Source organism: Melospiza georgiana, chromosome 4, assembly GCF_028018845.1.
Source record: "Melospiza georgiana isolate bMelGeo1 chromosome 4, bMelGeo1.pri, whole genome shotgun sequence".
NCBI lineage: Eukaryota > Metazoa > Chordata > Aves > Passeriformes > Passerellidae > Melospiza > Melospiza georgiana.
The window spans coordinates 68,900,927-68,925,824 of record NC_080433.1 but is presented as its reverse complement, the minus strand read 5'-3'; the positions used below and the strand labels follow the sequence as shown (position 1 = coordinate 68,925,824).

At 42.1% G+C, this 24,898-nt stretch overlaps 1 protein-coding gene across 2 annotated transcripts in view; it reads right to left on the bottom strand.

The window, feature by feature from the left end:
- Positions 1-19,929, bottom strand: part of RSBN1L (round spermatid basic protein 1 like) — a 46,768-nt gene extending 26,839 nt beyond the window's left edge. For both annotated transcript variants that reach the window (XM_058022259.1, XM_058022260.1), the window contains exons 1-2: positions 19,338-19,929; positions 8,899-9,012 (exon numbers count right to left, since the gene is read on the bottom strand). In XM_058022259.1, the coding sequence (XP_057878242.1) occupies positions 8,899-9,012; positions 19,338-19,923 (700 nt within the window). In that variant the 5' untranslated portion in view covers positions 19,924-19,929. The remainder of the gene's footprint in view (positions 1-8,898; positions 9,013-19,337) is intronic.
- Positions 19,930-24,898: the final 4,969 nt, after the last annotated feature.

Below are 24,898 nucleotides of genomic sequence, written 5' to 3'. Positions count from 1 at the left end.
AGTGGGAAATAAAGAAATGCTTCCTGACAGTGGGAAGTTACATACTGCAGGCTTTGAAATCTCAACACAAATCTCAAAATACAGATTCAGACATTTTTCCCCTCCTCCTGACTGCAGGAATACAAAACTGCAAAAAAGCATCCGGGTATACAGGTATTGCAAACTCTTAATAATGTTTTAATGCAGCATTTTAAAATTGTTTCACTCTAAATATGAATTTTTTTTGCTATGCTGATGGATATCACAAAGAAGTCAATCATTCTGCAGATATTACATTAGTGTGAATATACAAACTATGGAATTATAGCACCAAATGCTGGAGTAAGGTGATGCAGGGGGAAGCAGAAATGACTGCCAACCCATTTCACTTGTTTTTAAATGGAGATCAGATTTTTGTTCAAACTAGTCACTCAGATCTGGGACATTATGGAAATTTGTATTTACTGGGGTTCAATCAGAGAAATATAAATGGCAACAAACTTCAAAGCAAGAAGCTATTTGCTGCAGTAAGAGCCAAATCACTCTCTCCTACTTGAGCATGTAAAATCCTAAGACAAAGAAGGCATGAAGACATGAAGATCAGCATCTGTATGTTCTTACTGAGCACCCAGCTATTAAATTACATTATATCACTACTAGCTGAAATATAAAGTACTTATATAATAGATGGCTATGAATTTGTATCTGTGCAAAACAACAAAACCTGCTGACTTCCATTCCTAACGTACAAGAAGGAAGATGATCTGATTTTCCCTTTCATCCTGTACCATTCTTTTTGATCTTCTGAGAAGTTTTACAAACAATTTCATTCAACTGCTCCTGTAATACCTGGTGGCAGTTTCTTTAATTCATCACTTAATGTATTTCAAGGATGCAGCTATGCAGTAAAATATTAAAAAACTAACCAAACAAACAATTCCACTATTAAACAATAAAACAGGCTTCCTTAGAGAGGTGGTCAATGCCCCGAGGCAGGCAGTGTTTAAGAGGCATTTGGACAATGCCCTTAACAAGAGGTTAAACTCTTGGCCAGCCCTGAGGTGCTCAGGCACTTGAAATGGATGATCACTGTAGGCCCCTTCCAACTGAAATAATTGAATTTTTCTAATCATCAGTGAGCAGCACTCAAAAGAGCACAGCTATGGTCTTGAAAGGAGTGGTGCCTTTAAGGCAGAAACATCATAGATGGAATGTAAATCAGTCTCCAATTATGCAAAGTTCTTGTGAACATATCCAAAAAGGGTTTGTCTTCAAACTCAGTTGTAAAAGTACTTCTTATTTAGCTTGGTATACATCTATGGAAGCACTTAAAACCTTAGAAGGAATTACATTAAGACATTTTATAATGAAGAACATTTATCATTCCCTCTGTTTTCACACCATCTCTACAAAACCTTCAGAAGAGATAAACGTTTTTAACCAGAGGGTTAAAATTATTCCTTTTTGGGCATATAAAAAAAATTTCCTCTCAGCTTTAATACACTGATTTTAATACAGACTGCTTTTACTTCTGAACACAAGATAAAAGGGTTATGCCATTTACATATATATCAATTATTACAATTTATCATTGCACACTTTCTCAAATTACACCAAGTTGCAAAAATTATGCACACAAATTGTAATAAAATAAATATTTGCCCACAACCCCTTATTTCTGTGTGCAACTCTCTTCCAGGGAATTTTTTGGATCTCTATTTAAGGATGGAACTGAGACCAGTTTTAATTCTGAAACACTTGGAAACCACGAGAGCAGCAATCACTGAAAGAACAAAAGGCTGTATAACAAAAAAACCACCAGAAGATCTGTGAGGGAAGGTAGCAGGGCCCCCTGAGTTGCTGCTTGCAACTAAAAGAGAGAAATGGTGTCTATCCTTGGGAGACAAACATCAATCCCATCTTCAATGTCTGAACTACTGATGCCACTGAAGCAGAAAAAAAGCCTTAAAGCACAGAAATCAGAAGATAAAGAAGATTCTAAATGGGCTTTTTTTTAAACATTACTAGAATTAAACACTTTGAAAAAAAATGCATACCAACAAGAGTAAAACTTAGATCTCTAAAACCACTTCAAGCAGGAATTAGGTAACACAACTTCAAAAACTGCTTAGCTGTTTTGAGCCTTTTGAAAATTCACCCAAGCTTTTGCTACTGCATACACAAGCTCTGTCAAAAACTCCATTTCCCCACAAGCAGCAAATGACATACATACAGAAAAGTATTTGTGTAGATACTTCATACACCCCACATTGCAAAGAAAAAAAAACCACTTCAAAATCAAATTTAATATTGGAAGACTGAAAAAATGTGACAATTATTCAGGCTATAACACAGCTGAGCAATGTACAAGCTCAATGCCAGATGATCCAACCCCCCAGTGCCCTCTGTCACTGCTCCTGGCTCAGGGTGCTGCACCACTGCTGCTCACCAGCTGCACAGTAACTCAGAGGCTCAGCAGAAAGCTGCTCACTGTGCTGCTGCAGCAGGGAACTGGCTCCAGCCACACAGGAATTACAGCACACAGGCCACTGAGAGCAGGACTCAGGGGGTGCCAGCAGCACACCACACAGTCTGCTCAGCTACACCTTCTCCATCCACCCCAGCACTGAACAAAGCTGAATTTTTACAGGTTAAAAAAGCCCCACCACCTCACCCAACAGTACATTTATGAGAAGGATCAGTTTCCTAGGAAACCTTAATAGAAATTTTCCTAACCCAAACATTTGAACTTTTAAATTTAACAGAGAAATTATAAAATTTATCTTTTAAAGGTAACATTTTAGTTAATTTATCTGTAATACAGATCAGACTACAATTTCCTCCATCTATCCTTTTACAATGAGTGTGGGTGGTGCTTGACCTCCACACTGCTTTGACACCTGCATATACCCAATTTTAGAATACTTATGTTCAACTACTTTAGTGTACAGACAGTTCTCCTGAGGAATACAAACATAAAATGAAAAACTGATTTCTAGAAGTAAATAGTACTTCTCAGTAAAGCTTGAATAGAATATGACAGAGAAGGAAGCACATTTCTAGCCTAAGGCTTCTGCTCTGATGAATTTCAAAGATCCACTCTGAAGTAGATGTTTAAATCTGATCAGAAGCTACAAACAGTTAAGAGCAAAAAGAGTTAGCTTGCTGGAATACTGGAATTGCTATCAGCAATGTTCAATAAATAATTTCTTCTTTTTCTGCATTAGCTGTAGAGAAGAGCGGAAACACACTCATTCAGCCACTTCTCTGCTGCATATATCAAAGCACTTCAAAGAAAAATTAGCTGCTTCTTCCAAAACCAGTAACACTGCTTTGACACTTCTCTAATGGACACCAAAAAAGAAGAGCAGCTTTCCTCATCTCTCTGGGGCAGTAATTAAGCTGCTCCAGAGCAGACAGGCAGAATTTCATGAAAACATAACTAAGCAATCCAAAAGTTCAAATAAAGATCCCAACACAAGGGTGAGATATCCAACCTACTTTAAGTCAGATTTGGGAACAGCAGGGCAGTACTTGATGCAAGCTAATGGGATTCCCCTCTTCCTGCTGAGGCACACACAGGTAACCCAAAACTCTCAGGACAGGTGTTTCAGAGTCTTCACCAGCACACACAGTACAGGTGTGTACACACATACATATACATACAACTCTTGGAATCCAATTTCACACATTTTGAAGTGCATGGCATGTTTGCCTCTATGTGTCCTGAGATCCATTTAGACACAACAGGTACTGAACCTATGAACAAAAAGCTTCTTTTCCACCACATGGTTTGAAAACACAAGAGAGAAGTTAACAATTTTCAGTTGTATTGAAAACATTTCCTTACATGTGACCCACTGCCCTAGGACCCCAAGAATGAGAAATAACAGGGACAGGAGGTAGATAAAAAAACTCTCAGCATCCACATTTACAGCAACTTTCCCCTCTGACCTGTTGTTAAAAAGTAGACTGAGCTCACACTTTACTGGACTATAAAAAAGCAAAGAACAGCTTCTGCTCTTATTTGGCTTAGCAGTATGTGCACAAGGATAGAGCTACAAAATCTGCAATGCATCAATAAAGAAATCAGAAGAATGGAAGTTATGTTCATTCTGTTCATGCAGGCACACACTCAGCAGTATCAGAACTAATGCAAAGTAACTTTTAGCCATCCTCCAGGTACCAAACCTTATATACCATAAACAGAAAAATAATTCTCACATGCACACATCTACAGGTAGATCTTTCAAGTTAACTCAGCACACCTTATTTTTTATGGTGCCATAATATACCTGTCACTGTTAGTGACATGGGACTTACTACTAAGGATTGACATTCAAAACTGTTCAAATTTTATGCAAATAAGCCAATGCTCTGTTATTATAAGATGACACATACTTGCAATTAAAACTGATGCTAGACAGCCTAATATCTGGTTTATCTAATTAGACACCTTCCAAATGTAAGGTTTTGCAAGAAGTCAGACATTACCTGAATTTATTTTATGTTGTGTTCATTTGTTGTGCTTGATCATTTGATCTGAAATTTTAAATAAGAGGAGACCATGAAGTCAAATACTTTATTCAGTTGTTTCAACCAGAGCAGGTATTTCTCAACTTTGAGGTCACAGCCAGAATTATTAGAGGGGGACTTAAGACATTTCAAAACAAAAGCCAAAAATCAGTAACACTTAACTCTTTGTTTCCCACAGTTTTCTAGCTGACAGCTAGTAGCAGGAAGGCACAAACATTTCTAACAGCAGCCACTAATTTAAATTGGTTTTCACTTCCTTACTTTAGGAGAGCCTAGCCACCAAAATTTAACATTTTTATTTTGATGCACCAGAAGTCTTTGCTTCAAACTCCAGATCCCCAGCCCCAGCAGAAAGCTTTCCAGCACGGTTCTCCCTCCAGCTACCACTTGCTCCATCTCATTTGACATCTGTTTTCCCTCTACTCATATTTTATTGGTAAAAGTTGGTAACTTGGTGCCTAGGACTGTGAAGCAAACCCAGTATCAGACAAACCAGTGTGGTGGATTGTGTGCCCTCCACTCTTATCTCAGTCTTACTCACTCCCTCAGCTGAAGTGCACTGCATACAAACACTTGAACATGTTCCTTAAAGATACATGAAGACTCATGTCTCATGTTCAATATACTGATTTTGTAATTACTCATGTAAAAAAACCATTTATAAAAAAATTTAAAGGGTCATAAAGATGTACAATTAAATGTCATTTCTTCCAGCAGAATAATTTTAAAAAGTCTTCAGAAAACAATTTGGATTTATGTATGCTCATACCAGCAAATAAAATGTTCATTTTCAGTTCTTTCCTGAATTTTGGCATTCAATAAAGCAAGGCATTTAATCTTGCAGAAACACATACTAAGAATGTCTCCTACTGCAATTTTAGCAGTTGCTGTGCTCAGATATAAATAATCAGGAAAACAAAACTGACTTTTTTCTAAAATGAAAAACAGAAATGGGATTGTTTACAAATAAACCTATTAATCATCCTCCTTTTTGCAGAACCTCCAGTAACTTTGTGACACCACAGTGGTGCAAATATTTTGCATTAAACACTCAATATCTAGACAGTAGCTATTTACAATGCAGATTCTTTTTAAAAGAAAATTTAAATCACTTGGAGTTTCTGCATTTTTAACAACATGCATGTGCCAAGCAGCTTTTGTCTGAAAGCTGAGCTCTTCCTTCCACACAGCAGACAGACACAGAGACAATTCTACAGCCTTATCTAGAGAGAATACGGTGCAAAAGGATGACAAAAAAAACCTTTTAATTCTAGGTTTATAAAAAAATCCATGAGGCTCTCTGAAAGAGCCTCATTTCCTTTAGCAGCCTCATGCACAGCAGAGAAACCCTTTTTCAGAATCACCCCTCTCCAACACGGGCAAGTTTTATCACAGCTTTCAACACAACGCCAACCCAAGTTTAGGCAGACGAACAGCTCACAACCCAGAGCCTCCAAGTATAAATAAACTCTTCCACATTCAGCTTAGAGCACCAAAATTAGGCTTATGCACCAGCTCTCCCTCAAAAGGCATCAGTCCCTCAGCACTGACCTCTTCCAGAACTCGTCACCCCTGACCTCGCACAGCCAGCTGAGCTGTCTCAAGTCACGTAGGCTGTTACCTACCCCCCTCAGCCAAGGGCACTCACAAACAGATGGCCAGAGCAGTATTTTACAACAAGATACAGATCTAATAGCTAGAAGAAGGAAATAAGCTGTCTTTAGGCACTGTACTCTTGGTCTCTAAACACGCACGCTAAAAATAGAAAAAACAACCACAAAAGCAGAAGCCTGAAGAAATGGAAAGCAGACTCATTCCAAAGCCTGCACTGTAAATCCTGAGCTCAAAACAATAGGGCTTGAAGTTTAACTTTTTTTACACGGGAAGAAGACCCTCTTAAATAAAGAGTTAGTAATTGAAAAGGTCACAGAGACACTGGCCACTGATATATACAAGAAGCTGGCCATAAAGCACTTCTGCCTCTGCTCTCTCTTGCCCAGGATGTAGAGTTAGATCAGCAGGACAGCTCAGGAAATGTTATACAAACCTCACAGCACATATAAGCACATTTAGTCAGATTTTGGAGGCCCACAGAAGACACCAAGCTGCTGTTCTGAACAGGATACAAATCCTGTGGAGATGATCTGCCTGCTCTAAATAACTGCTCTCCTGACTCACTCCCTTCTTTCCCTGAAATAGGAGTCAATTTCGCAGGATACTGGCAAACCAAACACAGCCTCTACAAAACACTTTACACCCAACACTATAAAGAAAATATGAAATAAACTTGAGTGGTAAAAAGTCAAATAAAATAGGAGTGAAGCATCTAATGCACTTGTAGCACTGTTTGCTGTGAAAATAAGCTATCCTGCTTCTCAAAAGAAGTCTTTTAACACAGTCCCCGGGCATATGCACTTGAACATTAACCTGAAAATAAAGTGCTATTTTAGGCTCAACAGCCCCATTAGGCTGGTGCAAGACAACTTGCTGTCTTTGCAGATTGCACCTCATCTGCTGAATGGCAACAGAAACAGGGCCCAGTGTAAAAAAAGGCTGCTACTCAAACAAAGCCTGAAGGACCCACTGCTGGGGCAGCTACATGTTGCCCTGTATCTCAACCATCAACTTCCTTTGCTCAGCAATGACAAGTCACACCTGCCCTTTGCACAGGAAGTCACCAGCTTACACAATGCTCAAGTTCAAAGCTGTACTTTGAGATCTGATCAACACAGGTTTTAAACTGTCATTGTTGTTAATACAGTTACTTGTGTGTAGAGTATAATACCTGATGCAGTAATTAAAGGGCTCTGTACCTCTGACCTCTTCTGAAGTTCAAGACTTAATTTGAGGGTTTCACTTTCTGGTTTGTAAATTAAATCCCACGGTTTACAAAGTAACAGAAAAACACATCAGGAATTTGTTCCTAGCTTCAAAAGCAGAGACTGAAAATAACAGATTAAAAAAGCATTTGGTCTACTCAAATAAGCAACACCCTCACAGAAAATCTGCTGCAGCATGACCTAAGTGAAGAGTAAGGTGGTTCAAGTACTGGCTTAACTGCTGTGCTCAAAGGGTTGTGAGCAGCAGCACAAATTCCAGCTGGAAACAGTCACTGCTGGAGTAATTCAGACCTTAATATCTTGTGTTGTTATTGTCCAGCCTCTCCATTGATGCATCATGGGACAGAGCACACCCTCAGCAAGCTGCAGCTGATCCACAACTGGGAGGAGGAGTTGATGCACCACAGAGTTGCGCTGCCAGTGAGAGGGACCTTGAGAGGCTGTAGAAATGTAGAAACTTGGGGGACTCGTGAAGTTAACAGAGGGGTGGGTAAAACCCTGCACCTGGAGAAAATAAACCCGTGAAGCACAGGTTGATGACTTTCTTCACTCCCTTTCATCAGGTGTTCCCACACACTGATAGGATTCCCCCTTGAGCCTCGTCTTCTCCAGGCCTATCAGCCCCAGCTGTCTCTGCCTTTTTTCAAAGGCCATACAACAGACACAGCTTCTGCTGGAATTGACCTTTCAAGACCATCCAGTCTAACCTGCTGCAACAAGCAGGAACATCTTCACAATTAGATCTGGTTGCTCAGAGCCCAATTCTTGACCTGACCTTGAACACTGTCAGGGATGGAATATCTGTCACCTCTCCGGGCAACCTGTTCCAGTCTCTTATCGTCATCATCATTATAAAAACAATTTCTGTATATATAATCTGAATGTAGTTGTCCAGTGAGACTGTTACCTCCACCCTTGGAGATAAAGAGTCTGATAATCCTGGGCAAGCTGCTCTAGTTGATCATACCTGGAGCAGCTGGACTAGATCCCTTCCAACCTCAACTACTGCACAGTTCTAAGATTCAATGGATGCACAAGCCACATGAGAATGTAACTTTAACTACCTTTCACTACAGAAAACAAAGTTGAAGAAATTAGCCAAAATTAAGACTGCATGTGGCATACAACTGCCTAGTATTTGACAAATCTCCTGAATTATAACTCCTTAGGTACTCAGTCTTGTACAATTAATGTTAGACATAAAATGTAACATGCATTCATCTTTCCTCTGCACAAGATATAAAATGATGACCTACATCCTGTCAGCAGTCATTCAAGAATCACTAATGTTGTTCCTTGAAGTACTGGTCTTACCTACTACTATTGCATATACAACACTGTGATGATAGTTTTATCTTTAATTTCCAGTACCTAGCGCAGCTGACAAAAAAATTAACATCTGTAACAGGTTTTAATTTGCAACTTTTGTATCAACTAACCAGGAAAAAAAGAATAAAATAAAAAACATAGTATTGAAGCACAGCATCCAATCACAAATACCTCTAGCACTAGAATGAAAAATCACTACAGAGTTTGAACCTACCTTTCTGCAGTAATTTGATCTCTCCATTTTCTTTCTTGATTTCATTCATTAGTTTGTGCTTCTTCTTTTCTTTTTGCTTCTTCTCCCTTTCTTTAACTTTGTCTTTGATTTGACCTGAAATGCAAATATTTCACAATTAAGCAAGAACAGAAAAGTAATTGTAACATACACATTTCCTATTACTCTTATGCAAGCTCTATTAAGAGGATATAGAGAAGGAGTTACAAGGAAATCCCAGTACTTACAATATGAAAAGCTAATATTTATCTGTTGCATAATCCAACATAAGCTTCTTTAACTCAGAAAAGTTTTGTTTGTTTTGTTGTGGCTGTATTCAACAACCCAGCAAGTTAACTGTACAGTAATTTTTGCTTACTCTTATACCTTCTGCTCTTATTTTGCATCGTCAGCCAGCTCATTTGTTGAAATTGGAATTGCATGCATTACATAAGAATTGAGGAAAACGATAATACAGTTAGCATTTTCTTGGGTACACATCCAGACTGAAAACCTTCCTAACTATCTATCTATACATACTCTGAACTTAAAGGCTTTTGCAAATGCCTAGGAAAGATGGTTTAATCTGTCCAATTAAAAGTTGTTTACATTACATTCACAGGCTAATGCATCAATGGCAGTCAGATATAATTAATAAAAACATGAGACGTGCTCTATTCACACAGATTTAATTCACTGGTGCTTCCCCTGCTTACCTACAATCAGAACAGCTTACCTGAGCAGTCTCGTTTTTCATTTCCTTTCTTGTCAAGTCACTCCAGGTTTTTAAATCCCTGACACAGAAAAGCAGAGCCTGTAGGCATGCTTTCTGCATGTAAAATACTAGACCTAGAGGAACTCATAGTTTCAAGCAGTCATCTTTGCAAGCCAAGTTGAGATTCACTTCTGAGGCCAAGCACTAAAGAAGTCAGATTTTACCAGGCTCATATGCAGGGCAGCCAGCACTTCACGCCTCACCTCCTGGCCTGAAGCCAGTACCTGCTCAAAGAGTTCACTGGGCTTTTTAACCCCCACAGGGAAAGAGGAAATCTGATTTCAAGCTCCTACATAATGTTATGCTTCAGTAATACAGCTGAGAGACAGCCCTGATGTTTTATTCATGGTACTTGCATTATAAACCCCAAGTGGAAGCAAAGAAATCCAATTACTCTTCCTTAAGTATTCACATAAAATAGAAGTAGTGAGTATGTTCACTACTAACAAATGAGAAATATTTCAGAAGCAAGCCAAAAAAAGCCCTCAGTTCTAGAAGGCAATGCAGAGTGACCCCTAACCAAACTACTCAGGAAGTTGATAAAGGTGCAAAGAGCTGACAGTAATCCACATAAATGACTGCTCCAACAGTGATTCCACAGCATTCAATCTTTCCTCTGAGGAGTATTCTAACGAGGATACAGAACTTAAATCCTCACAGTTGTTAGAGTGAAGCAAAGGATGTATTTTAGGGAGAGTCATAAGAAAATAAGTCAAATAAAAACCAAAATAGATGGCAATTGAGATATGCCTCTTGCCTCTCCACAGATCATAAGCAGCAGGGAGAGAACAGAAGCTATACTGGCACAAATATAATAAGGCAGCTGCACTTAGAGGATGTTTGGACAGCCATGTCCAAGAACAGCCTCCTCCTAACACCTCTGTGGGAAGGGATGGATGACAAAGCAGATTTATGTGTATAGCAGACCATGGAAACCAAATAAGCTTTCCAACACAAATCTTTCTAGGAAAAGGTTAAACTGACATAAATCTTCCTCTCCAACCTGTTTCCCCCCAAAAAGGAATCTCTAATTTGTAAATCCCCAGCAACTTGAGTATGAAATTGGGTAAGCAGTCCAACAGGAGTTAATGTAACACTCCAAAAGCAGACACTCAGCTAGCAGGCAGTAACACCAGGCTTGATTTATAACCTTGGCTGAACAATCAACTCAGCCAGAACTACAATTATCACGGGAAGACCTAGATTTTATCTCAACATTTTTGTATGGTTAAGAGGCACACTTGACTTCTGCTATCACTTACAAATCAAAGCAACATTGAAGAGCATATACAGATGTTGAGTCTTGCTGAAAGAGGACAAAAGACTGAAAGAGTCTTTTACTGCCAACTCATGAAAATGAGGCCAATGAATCTTCCAGTTTTGTCAGAAGCAACACATAAAGACAGAGAACCTTTTAAAGAGCCTCTAGTTTATTTTCACATCTTCAAAGCAATTAGAGTCAATGGTGAAACTTTCCCAACAAAAGAAACAATGAATGTGTTCTGTAACATCCCCCAGCAACAGCCACAAGTAAATCCTACCACAAGTGATTGCAAATACAATGTAAATGCAGCTGAGGGATATTTGGAGTAAACTTTCCCTTCTAGAAATCACAGTCTTGTAACCAAACCAGTGTAGAGCCTGATGCAAGTAAAAACAGTTGAGAAGCTCAATTTGAATGTATAGATTTTCTGATTTACTCCTTCAAAGCTCACAGAATAGCTTAACAATAGCCAGTAGTTCCCCTCAAAAAAAATCCCCATAAATACTGAAATTTTAAAAAAATCTTCATACATTAAAAAAAAAAAACCTGTCAAAATGAGTTACTCCATGGATTAACACTTGAACTTAATTCTCAGTTGAAATACCTTAAGTTTCTGAGTATTAGTATGTGTTTTCTTGTCTGGCTTGCAAAATTCAAACACAACTTCCAAACAAAAGGCTGCTGATTGTTCTCCTCAGGGAATCCAGAAATATGAACATTCTTCATGAAATTCCTGCTTTAAAATGAATATCCCCAATATTAAGCAATTAACAACCTAGATATCACAGAATAAACAAGTAGTGAGTAAAACCTGGAATGCTTTTGTACAGCTTTTTTGAAATTTCCCACTAGAAGCTACTACTGGTCTCCATTTTACTTGTAGGGCAACAAGATCACCAAGCAGTAAAAGGTAGGAAGATGCTTACAATAAGCTTTCCATGTCCACAGAATATTCTGCAGTTAGCTTCCACCAGGACTACTCCTAACAAATAAAAAAGAAAAAAAAAAAAAAGCTTTTTGAGCTGCTGTGGATGAAATGAGCCTCCACAGAAATAACACAGCCCAAACACACAGGAGGGAAGGCCTTTACACACCTCCAAAGGCACCAAAACTAAAAGCCAATTGTCTGAAGTAATTTGTGGCCCAGGGCAAAAATGAAAGAAATCTATCTTTTCACTACACTTGTCCCACCTATTTCTCCAGTGTGGGTCCTGCCTGTGGGCTCAGCTCCTCACAGACTGCTGCAGTGTGGGTCCTTTTGCACGTGGCACAGTCCCTCAGGCACAGCCTGCTCCAGGGTGGTGCCACATGGGGTCACAAGTCCTACCAACAAACCTGGCAACCTGCTCCAGAAACAGGCCACAGATGCTGCCAACAGACCTGATCCAGCATGGGCTCCTCCTCTCACAGGCCCTGCCAGGAGCCTGCTCCAGCCAAGGCTTCCATGGGCTCACAGCCTCCCTTGGACACCCACCTGCTCCTGGCTGGAGTCCCCAAGGGTCTCCGGTGGATCTCTGCTCCCTCTGGGCCTCCCTGGGCTGCAGGGGCACAGCTGCCCCAGCAGGAGCTGCCCCAGGGGCTGCAGGGGAATCTGCTCTGGCACCTCCTGCCCCTCCTTCTGCACTGAGCTCTCTCCAGCTGCAATTGGTCCTGTGCAGTGATTTCTTCCCCCTCTTAAAATACATAATCCCAGAGATGCTACCACCATCACTGGCAGCTTCTCACAGAAGCCACCCCTGTATCTCCCCTGCTACCTTGCCAGACAAACCCAATCCAACTCTACTAAATAAACAACTGTATACTTTTTAAAATACAGGGCTTTGTAGGAGTAAGTATCCCTGTTTAGAAAACAATACAACACCTAAGGAATTAAAATATTTCTACATGTGTCTCATTCAAATTTACAGCAAGGAGTGTCACCAAGAAGTCCATATTCTTTGCTTGGCATGTCACGAGAACTGTACACTCACACCCAAAAGAAATGCTGCAACAGCAATATATTAAAATAAAAGAAGTGCAACATATAGACAGGAAGAATTTTATTATGGTGTGTGCCATCTCACCTTCCTAAAGGGCATCTGAAAAATATCTTCACTTTACAACAATTCTACACAATGAACTGAACTAATTAAGAATTATATGCATACTTCCTCCTCAAATTCCAAAACTACTTTTTCTGGGTGTTAGGTTAAGTACATAAAATAAATGGATATACACTGTACTTATACATTAAATAGCCATTTACAACTAAAGGGTATAGTAAAAGTTCCTTGTTTCCCAACTCAAGAGATACTCATAGTAGTCATTCTCATAATGAGAATGACTGCCACAGTTTCCTAAGCAGGAAATACAGGAACACAAATTCACAGATCACATCTGATTTCAGAAATCTAATCAGATCCATGCCTCCACTGAAAGCTTTCTACAGACAGAAAGGTAAAAAGAGCACAGGCAGTGAGTACTAATGGGAAGTGCTTTGGAGTGGATCTCATGTGCAAAGTGGAGGCTGTCACTTGGGAAAGTTGCACCTTGAAGTCCATGCAGGAGCTCCAACAAGCAAGTCCATTTCAGCACTGGAAGAGGAGAGCTGTACAGCCCTGTCAGATGCCAAAAGCTGCAGCTGCTCTGCATCATTTTCCAGATGGTAACTCACATTAGTAGTCAGTCATAGATTATGTTCAAAGTATTCTGCCTGCCTCTCCTCTGTTTGATTTAAGGGCTGTCACTGCACATGAGGCAAAATATTTACAGACTACTGCTAAGGGACACCATCAATATGGATAACAGCAGCAGCAGGGTAACTGAAAGGGAGGGGAAATAAGGAGGGGCATGCAAGAACATCAGCTACCATCCCTTCCATCAGCACTCTCCTCACTTTGAGCAAACACCCATAAAAATAAAACCTCAAGAAGCCATGTTTAACTGGTTATGCAGGTACATGAAGTACATTTAACACCACCATGTTAACAGCCTTGACACCTGCACTTGTTAAATCCTACAATGTACACTGCAGAGCAGGTTTCCCAGCTTAATGAACATGGAAAAACCCATACAGTATGTTCAAGATAAAATACAAACCATCAAAAAAGGGACAAGTTTCACACCCCAGCAACCAGGAACATATGGCTGACACTCCTTTCAGTAATTTAAGTTTAAAATCTAAGATATCACTAAAGAAATCCCCTTATCAGGCAAGAATATTTCCTCAAGCTCTCCAATGAATGAAAAGGAGGATAGATCCCTTTCAGAATTAAAACTTCCAAAAAACAAATATTATCTTCACAGTTCCCAGTTCCTTTAAGCTTCTCACTTCTAAGGAGACCTACATGCAGAACTGAATGAGTTTAGACTCAAGCACTGGGGAGGTGAAATCAGTAACAGAGAATGTGAGAGCTGCAAACAAGGCCTCTTAAAGAGGTTTCAGATAAAATGCTCAGCCTCCTGATCTTGTGTCAACTATGGAAAATTATTTGGTATTCCAAAATCAGAGTAAGTTTCTGCTGTGTGAATTACAAACAAAGCTGAATTCTGGGGTACAGGAAGGGTATGGTTCCTCAGCTTAGAAGAATTTTGTTCCACCTAGCAAATGTCAAGTTATCTTATCAAAAAGGGGCCAGGGTCCCTCAAGAAAAAGATGCACTGCTCCAAATTTATCCCAGCATTGCATATTAATGTCACTACCAGCTCTGAAAGCTGAACTGCATGTAAATCTCCAGCAGCAACAGAAATTTGAGAAGTCCCTCTTCCTCCTGAATACCATACTTAAAACCCCAAACACTTTCTAGACATTGCTGCTTACAGTAGGCTATCCAAATAGAAAAATATTGAAGAATTCAGATAAGAGTAGTCAAGAGCCTCATAAGCATGAAAATGACTGTTATATTTAAAAAATTCAACAGAAAGGAGGGGGAAGTGAGTCAAGCCACAGTCCAAGAAAAAAGGGAAGTAGTAGTTAACAGAAGGAGGAAATGTTTAGCAGAAGAAAAAATAAAAGACAACCTTACAAGCAAGATGCATGGCCCCCATTCTAAAGAAGGGAAAAAAGATTCAAAACTTTCTTCAACCTACTTTGGTAGCAGAGACTATGAAATGAGCATCCCACAGGAAGCAGAACAAAATTATTAAGACTAAAAAGTGTAACTTCTTGAAAGCTAAAATCCCAGAAGGGTCACAGGATACAAGGTAACTGTTACCAGAAGAATCACTGCTAAATCTTCATTGGAAATCCAATCTTATCTATCCTTCAAAGATAGCAGGAGAAAGAAGGGGGGTGGGGACAAAGGAGGAACAGTTAAAAAAAAATATACTAACACTAAAAACAAGAGCTACAGTGCCCCATTCAGCCTTCCTGCTCATATGGGGAATCCCCATCTGCAAGTCAAAAGGCATCAATCTCATTCTGCAACTGCCTGCACACTGAGGCAATCTTACAAATGGATCACTGAAGGAAAAAAAAAAAACAGGAGGGAAAGAAAAATTGTACACAGAAACAGCAAGAAAAGCAGAAAAGATGGCTCATGCAACTGCATTACACCTTACAGCAAACATAGGGACCAAAACCAAAGATGTGGACAGGCACTGTCTAATGCAGAGGGGAGTGGCTGAGCTGAGCTTTGCACTGTTATGAAAACAATGCCGACTATGAACTGCTAGAGCAGAGTACCAGTGAAACGACTGACTGAATCAGCAGAGCCAGAGCACGAACAGCAATCACTCTGGCAGACTGACACCGTGCTTAAAAACAAAAACATTGCACAACTTCAGTTCCACTAGCACAATGTTCGTGACAAGTGAAATTTAAGCTTATTTTAAACAGCCTAAACCTCGTTATCTGCAGGATAAATCATGCATCCAGCAAAAGGCTCTTTCAGGCTCTCTGCATGCTAGATCATCTCTGAAGGGGTCACTGAACCCCATTCATTTAATGGAATCACAAGCTGTAAGGCCTGCTTATGACTCTGCAACTTAAAAGTTCTTTGCAATTAATTAAAAGACCAAAGAAGTCTTTAAACAAAGACTTGAAGAAAATATAAAATTTTTTTAAAAGCTTTAAACACATCATCTGTCTTGGCTACTACCAAGCTTAACATCTTCCTATCACATGGGAAATCAGGGTCCCTCAGAACTAGGCCCCCTTACCTCATAGTCACTACTGCAAGTGAAGGACACACATCAGCTCCTATCATCAGCTTTTCTGAATGCAAGGTGAAAAACCTCACCATTTCCTCCTCAGTGTCAATACTTCCATCATCATTACCATAATTAAACTAAAATTAGGAAAATGCATTTGCCACTACTCTCAAGGCCAGATCTCACATTCATTCACTCCACATCACTGCACACCCTCATTCCCTGTATTATTTTGTCTATAACAAAGTCCTAGCAATCTCATGAAATTTTGAGACAAATTTTGCCATTCTCCTCCCGATTCCTCCAGCTTTGCTTCTCATTTTCTCTAGTACTGAAATCTGTGCAGGCCTCAGTCTCTCTCACAAAGGTGAAGCTTTTTCTCCTCACACCCTAAGAGCTCTGTGCAGCAGAGCACACAGTTCCCTGACCAGAAACACAACTCCTCATTTATAGGTACTGCAATGACTGGGAATTCATTTATAGGTACTGCAATGACTGGGAATTCCACCCCATCCCATGTGCCCACCTGCAATGCATCTCCATTTTTGGCTGCAAACAGGAGGATGGACTTTCTCCATTTTCAGAGCCTCAAAACAACCAAGGAATTCTCACCCATTCCATCTGCTTATCTCTGAGTATCCTGCCTCTATACCTCTAGTCTCTCCATTGGCACAATTTTCCTGCTGGCAGGTGCAACACTGGCATGTGTGTCAGTTCTGAATGCTAGCAGAGAAAAACAATCAATGCCATCAATTCCATGTTGCTGCTCCTTCTCCACTGCACCAAAGGCAGAGGTTGCCTAACTGCAGACTCCAGGAACAAGAGACTGCACTTGCCTGCATGAGGCTGATTTTTAGAATGCGTTGATAGCAGCTTCTACAAACTCAGCTCACTACACCTGAAGGAGAATATTTTATTCCTATTCCTATTTTATCCCCTGCCCCTCGTATATCCTGTATGTGCAGGCCTTTCAGTTTTCCACAATTACCCAAAATCATCTAAATTTACCCATGCTGTTCAACTCCACCCTGCAGGCTGCCTAAAATTCTCATTTCTCCTTCTATCCTACCTTCCTGGCCTTTTCTACAGCACCTAAGTATAATCTTTCACCCCAAAACAAAACCAGAATCACCTCCACACTGCTCCTGCCTGCTATTTTCTTCTCCTGTCAGTATTTCAAATTCATTCCACATTCACTCATTACATGCTGCAACCACAGTCCCTCTGGTATCTTTTTCCAGTCTGTAGCTTCAGCACTCCCAATGCACAAGTCCTGACGATTCCACCCACCCACCTCAATGTCATTCTTAGCTTTCCTCTGTACTCAGGATTCTATGTGCCTGCCCCCCAGCCATTCTTTTCTCCCTGCATCATAACTGCATTTTTCCCTTTCCTCTCTGCACAGTAAATTATTCACAGGATTAACAGCACAAACCTGTTCTTTAATCTACAGTCAAATACTGAATCACTTTTGAAAGGCTGGCAGCTCTCAGCAGAACAGTCAGTGCATCCTTCACTTTCTCAGTCTTCTCTGCAAAAATATACAGTTTAATTAAAATAAAGTTCTTCTTTTATGGAGCAAAATATGCCACAAATATTTTGGTTTAGAAACTGCTTCCTCTAAATGGAAATGTGCAGACTCAGATACCAAACAGGTATCATTTGCCTTTGAAAATTTATTTGTTGCGTGTAGGTAAGTTTTCAAGGAATAAATGTAAGGTAAAAATATCTGTTCTGAGAGCTCAGCAACTAAAAAATAAAAAGAATTTGTGCCTGTGAATATAAGCTCTGAGAAAAGTATCTTTTCCAGATACAAGGTGCACAATCTCCTCTTTAAAGACAAATCACATAAATTATTCAGTTACCACTATCAGTATCAATTTCTTTAAGCAATGTGAAAGAATATTTCATCCTGTTATGGCAATATGGTTCTAAGATTTACTAACATGACTCTTCAACACTGGTAGGACACTAAACATGGTTATTAATTACACAGCTTTGCAAGAAGGATTTGGGTGAGTTTCTCAGCAGCTGTCCTTGAAGACAAAACTACTTCACCAACATCAAACAGGTAATGAGCATCATTTCTAAAGGCTTTTGGACAGGAACAAATGGGGGAAAAGCCCTAAAATGGAGCACTTGAAAGCACTGAAATTACATACTTAAAACCCACTTGGACACCACCAATCAAGATCCAAGTAAATAAAAAAAACCTCTCAGAGGTAAGTGAATCACAGATGAAGATACTCATGGAAATTAGTGAAAAAATGAAGTAAGGTAGCCCAGACAACCTAATCAGTAGACAAAAAGGCATATTGACATTTCTCTACAAGCTTGGCTGATCCTGTAATTACAGGTATAGGCCACAATCAAAGTAACCTAAATCTACACAACAGCTGTAATTTATCTTTCCTTTAAAATAAAAGAAAATTGATTAAACTAAGTAATGGAGTGTACATTTCAAATTCCTCATATTTCGATGTAAATATAAAGCATCAACATCTGGTTTAAGGTCACTGGAGACTGGGAAAGGACACACTAGAAATAAAAGCATGTATTCTTGTACTGTCATCATATACTCATGCATTGTCTTGTAGTTCCCAAGATTTACTGTTGATCACAGCAGGAACCCAAGCAAGACTCTTGCCTGACATCTTGTCCTACCTCGTATGGCCATTTTTGTCCAGCACCACTAATGAACTAACCCAGCATTCCCCCCCGCTTATCCTGAAGGCCTCGAGCATTCCTTGGGAGATGTGATCTTCATAAAATAAAGAAAGCCTGGAGCAGCAGCTACATGAGACTTCAAAAGTGAAAGTATCTAAATTTTAACTGCATTTTAACTAGTACTAAATGACTTAGCCTGTAAAAATTAACAGCCTAAGAAACGAGATGATTTATGATTTAATTTTTAAATTACGGCGATTTTTTGCAACACGTTCTCGGTTTTTCCCCAACTCAGTTTTGTTCGCGCATTTCTAATAAATTACTCGGCATCCTCATTTCCCTAATAGGTAAGAGAACCTAAGGCCTCTGGCAGCTTCTGGCTGACGCCATCGCTAATTCCACACCCCCTTTTTTGACAGGATTGACGGCGGACCGAGCCGCCGCTGCCTTCCCCACGAGCCCACACAAGGCCAGCGATGTGTGAGCGGCTCCGGCGCTGCCCGCAGCCCCCGGGCCGGGCCGGGGCCGCCTCCCGCCGCCGCCGGGCAGCTCCAGCGAGGCCCCCGCGCCCGCTGCCCCTGCCAGCCCTCCCTTCCCGCCGCTCACCTTTGGGGAACAGCAGCTTCACCTCCCCGTTCTCCTCCCGGCTCAGGGCCCCGCCGCCATCTCCCGCCGCCGCCACAACGGGCAGCGCCCCGTGCTTCCTCCTCTCCTTGTCCCGCTTCTCCTTGGGTCTCTTGGGCTTGGCGCTGCCGCCGCCGCCCGCCTCGGCCGCCAGCGCCAGGCGGTGCCGGTGGTGGCGGTGCTGGTGCTGCGGGTGGGACGAGGAGGGGGAGGCGGACGGCGGCAGCAGCACCGCGGGCGGCAGCAGCTTCCGGGACAGCGGGGAAGGGAACGCAAAGCCCCCCGCGGCCGCCGAGGCGCCCGAGGGCAGCGCGGCGAAGCCCCACGGCCCGGGGCCGCTGTAGCCGGGCACGACCGCGGGCAGCGGCTGCTTGGCGCTCCCGCCACCGCCGCCCCCTTCACCGTTGACGCGCTTAGCGCCCTTCAAGCTCCGCTCCTCGGCTCCCTTCACCTTCTTGGCGGCCGGCTGGGATCCGCGGGAACCTTTCGCGTCCGGGGCCGTCCTGGCGGCGAGCAGCTCCTGCTCGGGAGGCGCCGCGCCACGACCCGGACTGGGCGGCTCCGCCATCTTGGGCTCCGGCGTCTATTTACTCTCGGCTCGCCCCAACCGATAGCGCCGGGGGCGGGGCAGTGCCGTGGCCTCGCCCAATGGGCCGGGGTGGCGCCGGACAGACAGCGAGAGCGGCCAATCGCAGGGCGGGGAGAGGGGGCGGGCTCTCAGGGGATTGAGGGCGGCGGCTGGGCTGAGTGCGCAGGGCGCGCGGGGGCGGTGAGGGGAGCGCGGCGGGGACCGGGGCAGGGAGAGGCGGCGCGCCTGGGGAAGGCGCTTGCTTGGGAATAAGGAAGGTTCGGATCCCGGCGCATCCCGGGGCTTTCGTTAACGCCTCAGGTTTGGGGCTTCTCTGCTCTGGGAGCGGCTGTTGGGATCCCCGCAGCCCGCGGGCTGTTGCTGGGAAGGGCGTGTGTTCGGGAACAAGGAAGGTCTGGACTAGCGCCGTTCCCGGTGGATGTACCCCGGGAGGCGATGAGCCTGTCCGTCGGGGTGCTCAGGGCCGGGAGATTGTTCGTTCTGTGCTCTCCCAACCCGAGTTCTCCACACTCTCCCGCATGCTTGGAGGGACTCAGGTGAAGCCTGGAAGCTCCGGAGGGCCTGAGGGGAGGAGGGAGGGCAGAGGCTGCCGAGCTCGGCGGCTCTGCGAGTGCCGGTGCCCGCCCGCCGGGACTGTCGGGTGTCTGTCACAGGGGATCACTGACCGCCGCGCCTCAGGGAAGGGGTTTGAGCTCAGTGTCCCAAACAGGAGCCCCCACTCGTCCCTTTGGCCACTAAAGCTGCCAGAGCCGCGGTTCAGGAGCAGACTGAAATTCCCCCAGGTTCTGGTGCCAGCAGGAAGCGTCGTGGAAGTGCATGGAAGTTTCTTTGGTGTGTTCGCAGTGCCGGGCTCCTGCCCGGGTCAGTGACACCTCAGGTCTCCCGGTTGCCGCGGGGAGAGCAGAGTAGCTGCCACATTAAACCGAACCTGGCAGATGGCAGCCAGATGAAATTGCTCTGAGAAGTTCTGTACACGACGTATCAGCAGACAAACAAGGTTTTAAGTTTCGATTTTTTTGCTCCACAAAGCATTTTCATTTGAGCTGCCACTGAGGGCCTCAGAATAAGCTCCTAGCACTTGGGCTATCTCCTCCTTTGTTTCTTTTAAAACTGTAAACCAGGTTGAATGCAATTTAGTGTTCATCTCAACAGCAGCAAAGAATAGATTTCCTATATCCAGACAACTCTACCTTTCCTCAGATGTTTCAAGCTCCACTACTGTAAGAGTGTATCCTCAAACTGTACTTCTGGGCCTGATGGGGAAAATGGCACTTGTGTCAAAGGAATTGTCAACTCACATCCAAGCCCGGACTGAAATCAAGGTACAAATCTACCCGTGTGTACATAGGCTGGTAAACTAGAGTGGTTAAGGGAAGGTGACCCATCCACCTTAGTCCAAATCAGTGATTATTGTATTCATATTGTTGTTATCATATTTCTAGAGTCCCATACCTTCTGGCTGATTTTCTCACACGCAGCTCTTCTCAGCAGTGTTGTTCTTGCTGCTTCATTAGGACTCCTCCAAGGCTCCCCCTGACCAGCCCCTTTTATCCCAGTTATCTTCATTGGCCACAGCTGCCACCCAGTTAAGGACATCACAGCTGCAGCCCATTTAGAACAACTAGGATTGGGGCAAGGCCACTTATACAATACATAGATTTTACTGGGACTCCTACTGTAAGTGATTTTGCCTCAGCTGATGTTAGAGGTGCCACAATATGCACACGAGGCCATTGGTATCCCTACAAACCAGTCCCTAATGGAAACTGGATTCTGGTGACTCTACAGTGAGAATTTGAGGCACCTCATGGCACTGTCTCAACTTCACAGGCTTTGCAACCAAGCTGATCTTCTATGCCAGTATTGATCCCAAGTCAACAACAGTACATTAACTCACTCAAAGTTCAGATAAGTCACAATCATATTTTCACCTCTCACTTTTAGGGGCTTTCAGTATCACAAGAGCAGCATTTCTTTGTTCCTTAACTACAGTAAAGCCATGGTTTTGGTTCAAGGAGCTTGACCACAACCACTGGGAAAGAGTACATCACTTTTGTCCATGCTGCAGAATTATCAAGACCTGTTAGGCTAATGAGTGGATAGCTGTATAAATAGCTGAATATCTTGATATGTACACTTACATCAATGTTAATAATTAAGGCAGTTCATATTTCTGACCTTCATACTGGACATGCTTGGATGTCTTAAAAATGCATTGAATTATAATGCAACCCAGCAATATGAAAAGAGATACAGAGATAAAACTGGTGAAAGAACTCATAGCCCAACACTTGATTTAGAACTGACAAATTAACTTACAAATGTGCAGCAACCTTTAACAGCTGGCAATATGCTACTAAACTCAGGTCAGGCTGAAGTTCTTCCCTGTGCTTTCTGAAGTAGCATATTGAGCTTGTAAGCATGAGCCAAGTTTTTATTAGTGAATTCTTTATAAAATTCAGCTGGAGCAAGATGACAGAGTACCTATTACATGTAATTGTTGCTTGTTGGAAAGCAGTGTGACTAATGTTTGGAGGTTTGCTGCTGCTATCTCATACCCATTTGTCAGCAGAGGAAATTGCAGGGTGCATGAAATTCAGAAGCCAGCTCTGTTTCAGCTCCCACAATCTGCTGCTGTATGGGCATTAGAGGGAGGGGTGTTGTCCCTGTCACTTGTTTTGTCACCAATCACACAGATGAATTAAAGTGTTCTTACCTTACCTATGGTGAGCACACATTCCAAAGCATTAAAACTGAATTTCAGGGTGTCTTCCTTACTACCTGTTTTTACTTTAATTAAACCTCTGGCTGCAGGTGCACATATCCCAGGCAGATGCTCCTGAATGAGACAAGATGAGAAACACCAAAACTGCTTCAGAAAAAAAAGTGTCTTTGACAAAAAAGGGGTAAATACAAGCAGTGTAGCTTGTGTAAAATACAGAATCAGAAATTTGTTCTGATGTTAATTGAAAAGAGTGAAATATATATGAAGTGATACAGTCTTGAGAAACACTGCCAAAACAGGGCCCCAAACCCAACTCCTGCACAGACACACAGCATGTCTCATGTCACAAGTGCAGTCCCACAGAGAGAGCAGTGTGAACTGCAGTCTGTGGGGATCAGTGCTTGGGGTGTTGGCAGAGACCTGAGAGCTCATCTCTTCCAGCAGAAGCCTTGAAACTCACTGTAGAAATTATAGAAATGTACTTTTGTCTATAGTTTTATGTGCACTTAGGGAAATCCATGAAGACTTTCTAGACCATGGAGACCAAAATGAGGCAAAAGCATGACAGTAAAAATGTCAGACACAAAGCAGTCCAGTATCCAACATGCATTAATAATAAGCTTCCCGTGTTATTAGCCTGCTTATTGCAAGTGCTTTGCCATTTAAATTAGGATAATTATGAAATCTGATCTAAATGGTTATTAATCAAAGCATTTCTTTAAACAAATTAGTGTATATGCTCACCTAAACTTAGAATCATTTCAGACATCCTGTATAAAATAAAAAGCTGAATGTAAATGCTGTACACAGGTTGAGGTACAGTGTTTTGGCTTTGTACTCTTAACTGCCTACCAAAGTGATGCTTTGTAGCCTTACTCAGGTCTCCAAAGAGAAAAACTGCTTACAGAAATGTTATTTAATCTTTTTATAATTCCATCAGTTTTCTCTCCATGTGCTTACTTCCTTGGTTTGGCATCTGCTCAGTTCTTAAGTCAAGCATGGAAATAATTGTGCCAAGTGTAAATTGAAAACATTTGATAACACTTAGATGTCCCTATACTGCTTTTTGTCTGCAAAATTAGCTAACTGCAATTTTTAATGTTATTCATTTTTCCTTCAGACTCATTGAAAGTCAGTTAATTCATCTTTGGAAATGGAGGTGAAAACCAGCCTTAAGTGCACAGAACTGTACTGACAAAGGTGATCTCATCATGTAAAAGTGTGATTTATTTTAGACAGCTTCAACGTCCATAGTCAGGGTTTTCAGAACAACCAGTGACATCCAAATACTTCTGCAATTACCACCCAAACAATTGAACTGAATGAGACCCTGGGGACTGACTTGGCTCATAAGTGGGGCTGCTGACAGCATGGCAAGCCTTGCTGCAGGGGGATAGGAACTGCCCCCTCCTGCCCTGGTCCTTCCTGAGGGACAGTGTCCCACGCCTGGGCAATGGGAATGTGCAGCCCAGTTTGATCACACCAGTTACCAAGGCAGCAGTTATCCCCAAAAGCCTTTTTCCCCTCAGGAGCAGCACATGGCCCTGCTGACTGCTCAGGGGAGGTGGGTTAGACATTTGGCAGAGCAGTGACTGGGGACACTCGTGGTTTTTATTACACTGTTCTTCTGCCAACATTTTACAGAATCCATCAAAACCACAAAAAGGAGTTTACACTTCAGGGAGGACCTACAGTACTTGTTTCTTGTTGAATGTTTTTTCAAACAGCTACAGACTACTGCTGTAACAGCTCTTTAGTCTTTAGAACTGCTTTTCTCACTTGAGTTTAACATGTGAAACATCCCAGCTCCAATATTTCTTTTTTGAAGTGTAGTAACAATCACAACAATGGAGCAAACTGGAAGGTCTTGATATGCACAATTTTAAATTCTATCTGCTTGCAGTTGAAAAGGTAATTTGCTGAGCTCTTGTCTTCATAGCTTCTTGAATATTTGAAAGATCTTTAGAATTTTTCAGTACAAAAGATACATCATTACTAAAATCAGTATGAAAGCAAGAGGATGCAAGGCAAGCAAAACTGTATTTCCTTACTTATGGAGGAGATGTTAACCTCCATTATTATTCCTTAACAAGCAGTTCTATGAGGCATGCTTACCTCTTATTGCTGCCAAAGAGTTCAAGTCAATGAACTGAAATCCATGTGGATTTCCCGATGGTTTTTTCCCCCCATCCCTAAAGGCTTATGGAATGATAAACAGGTCAAAGAATG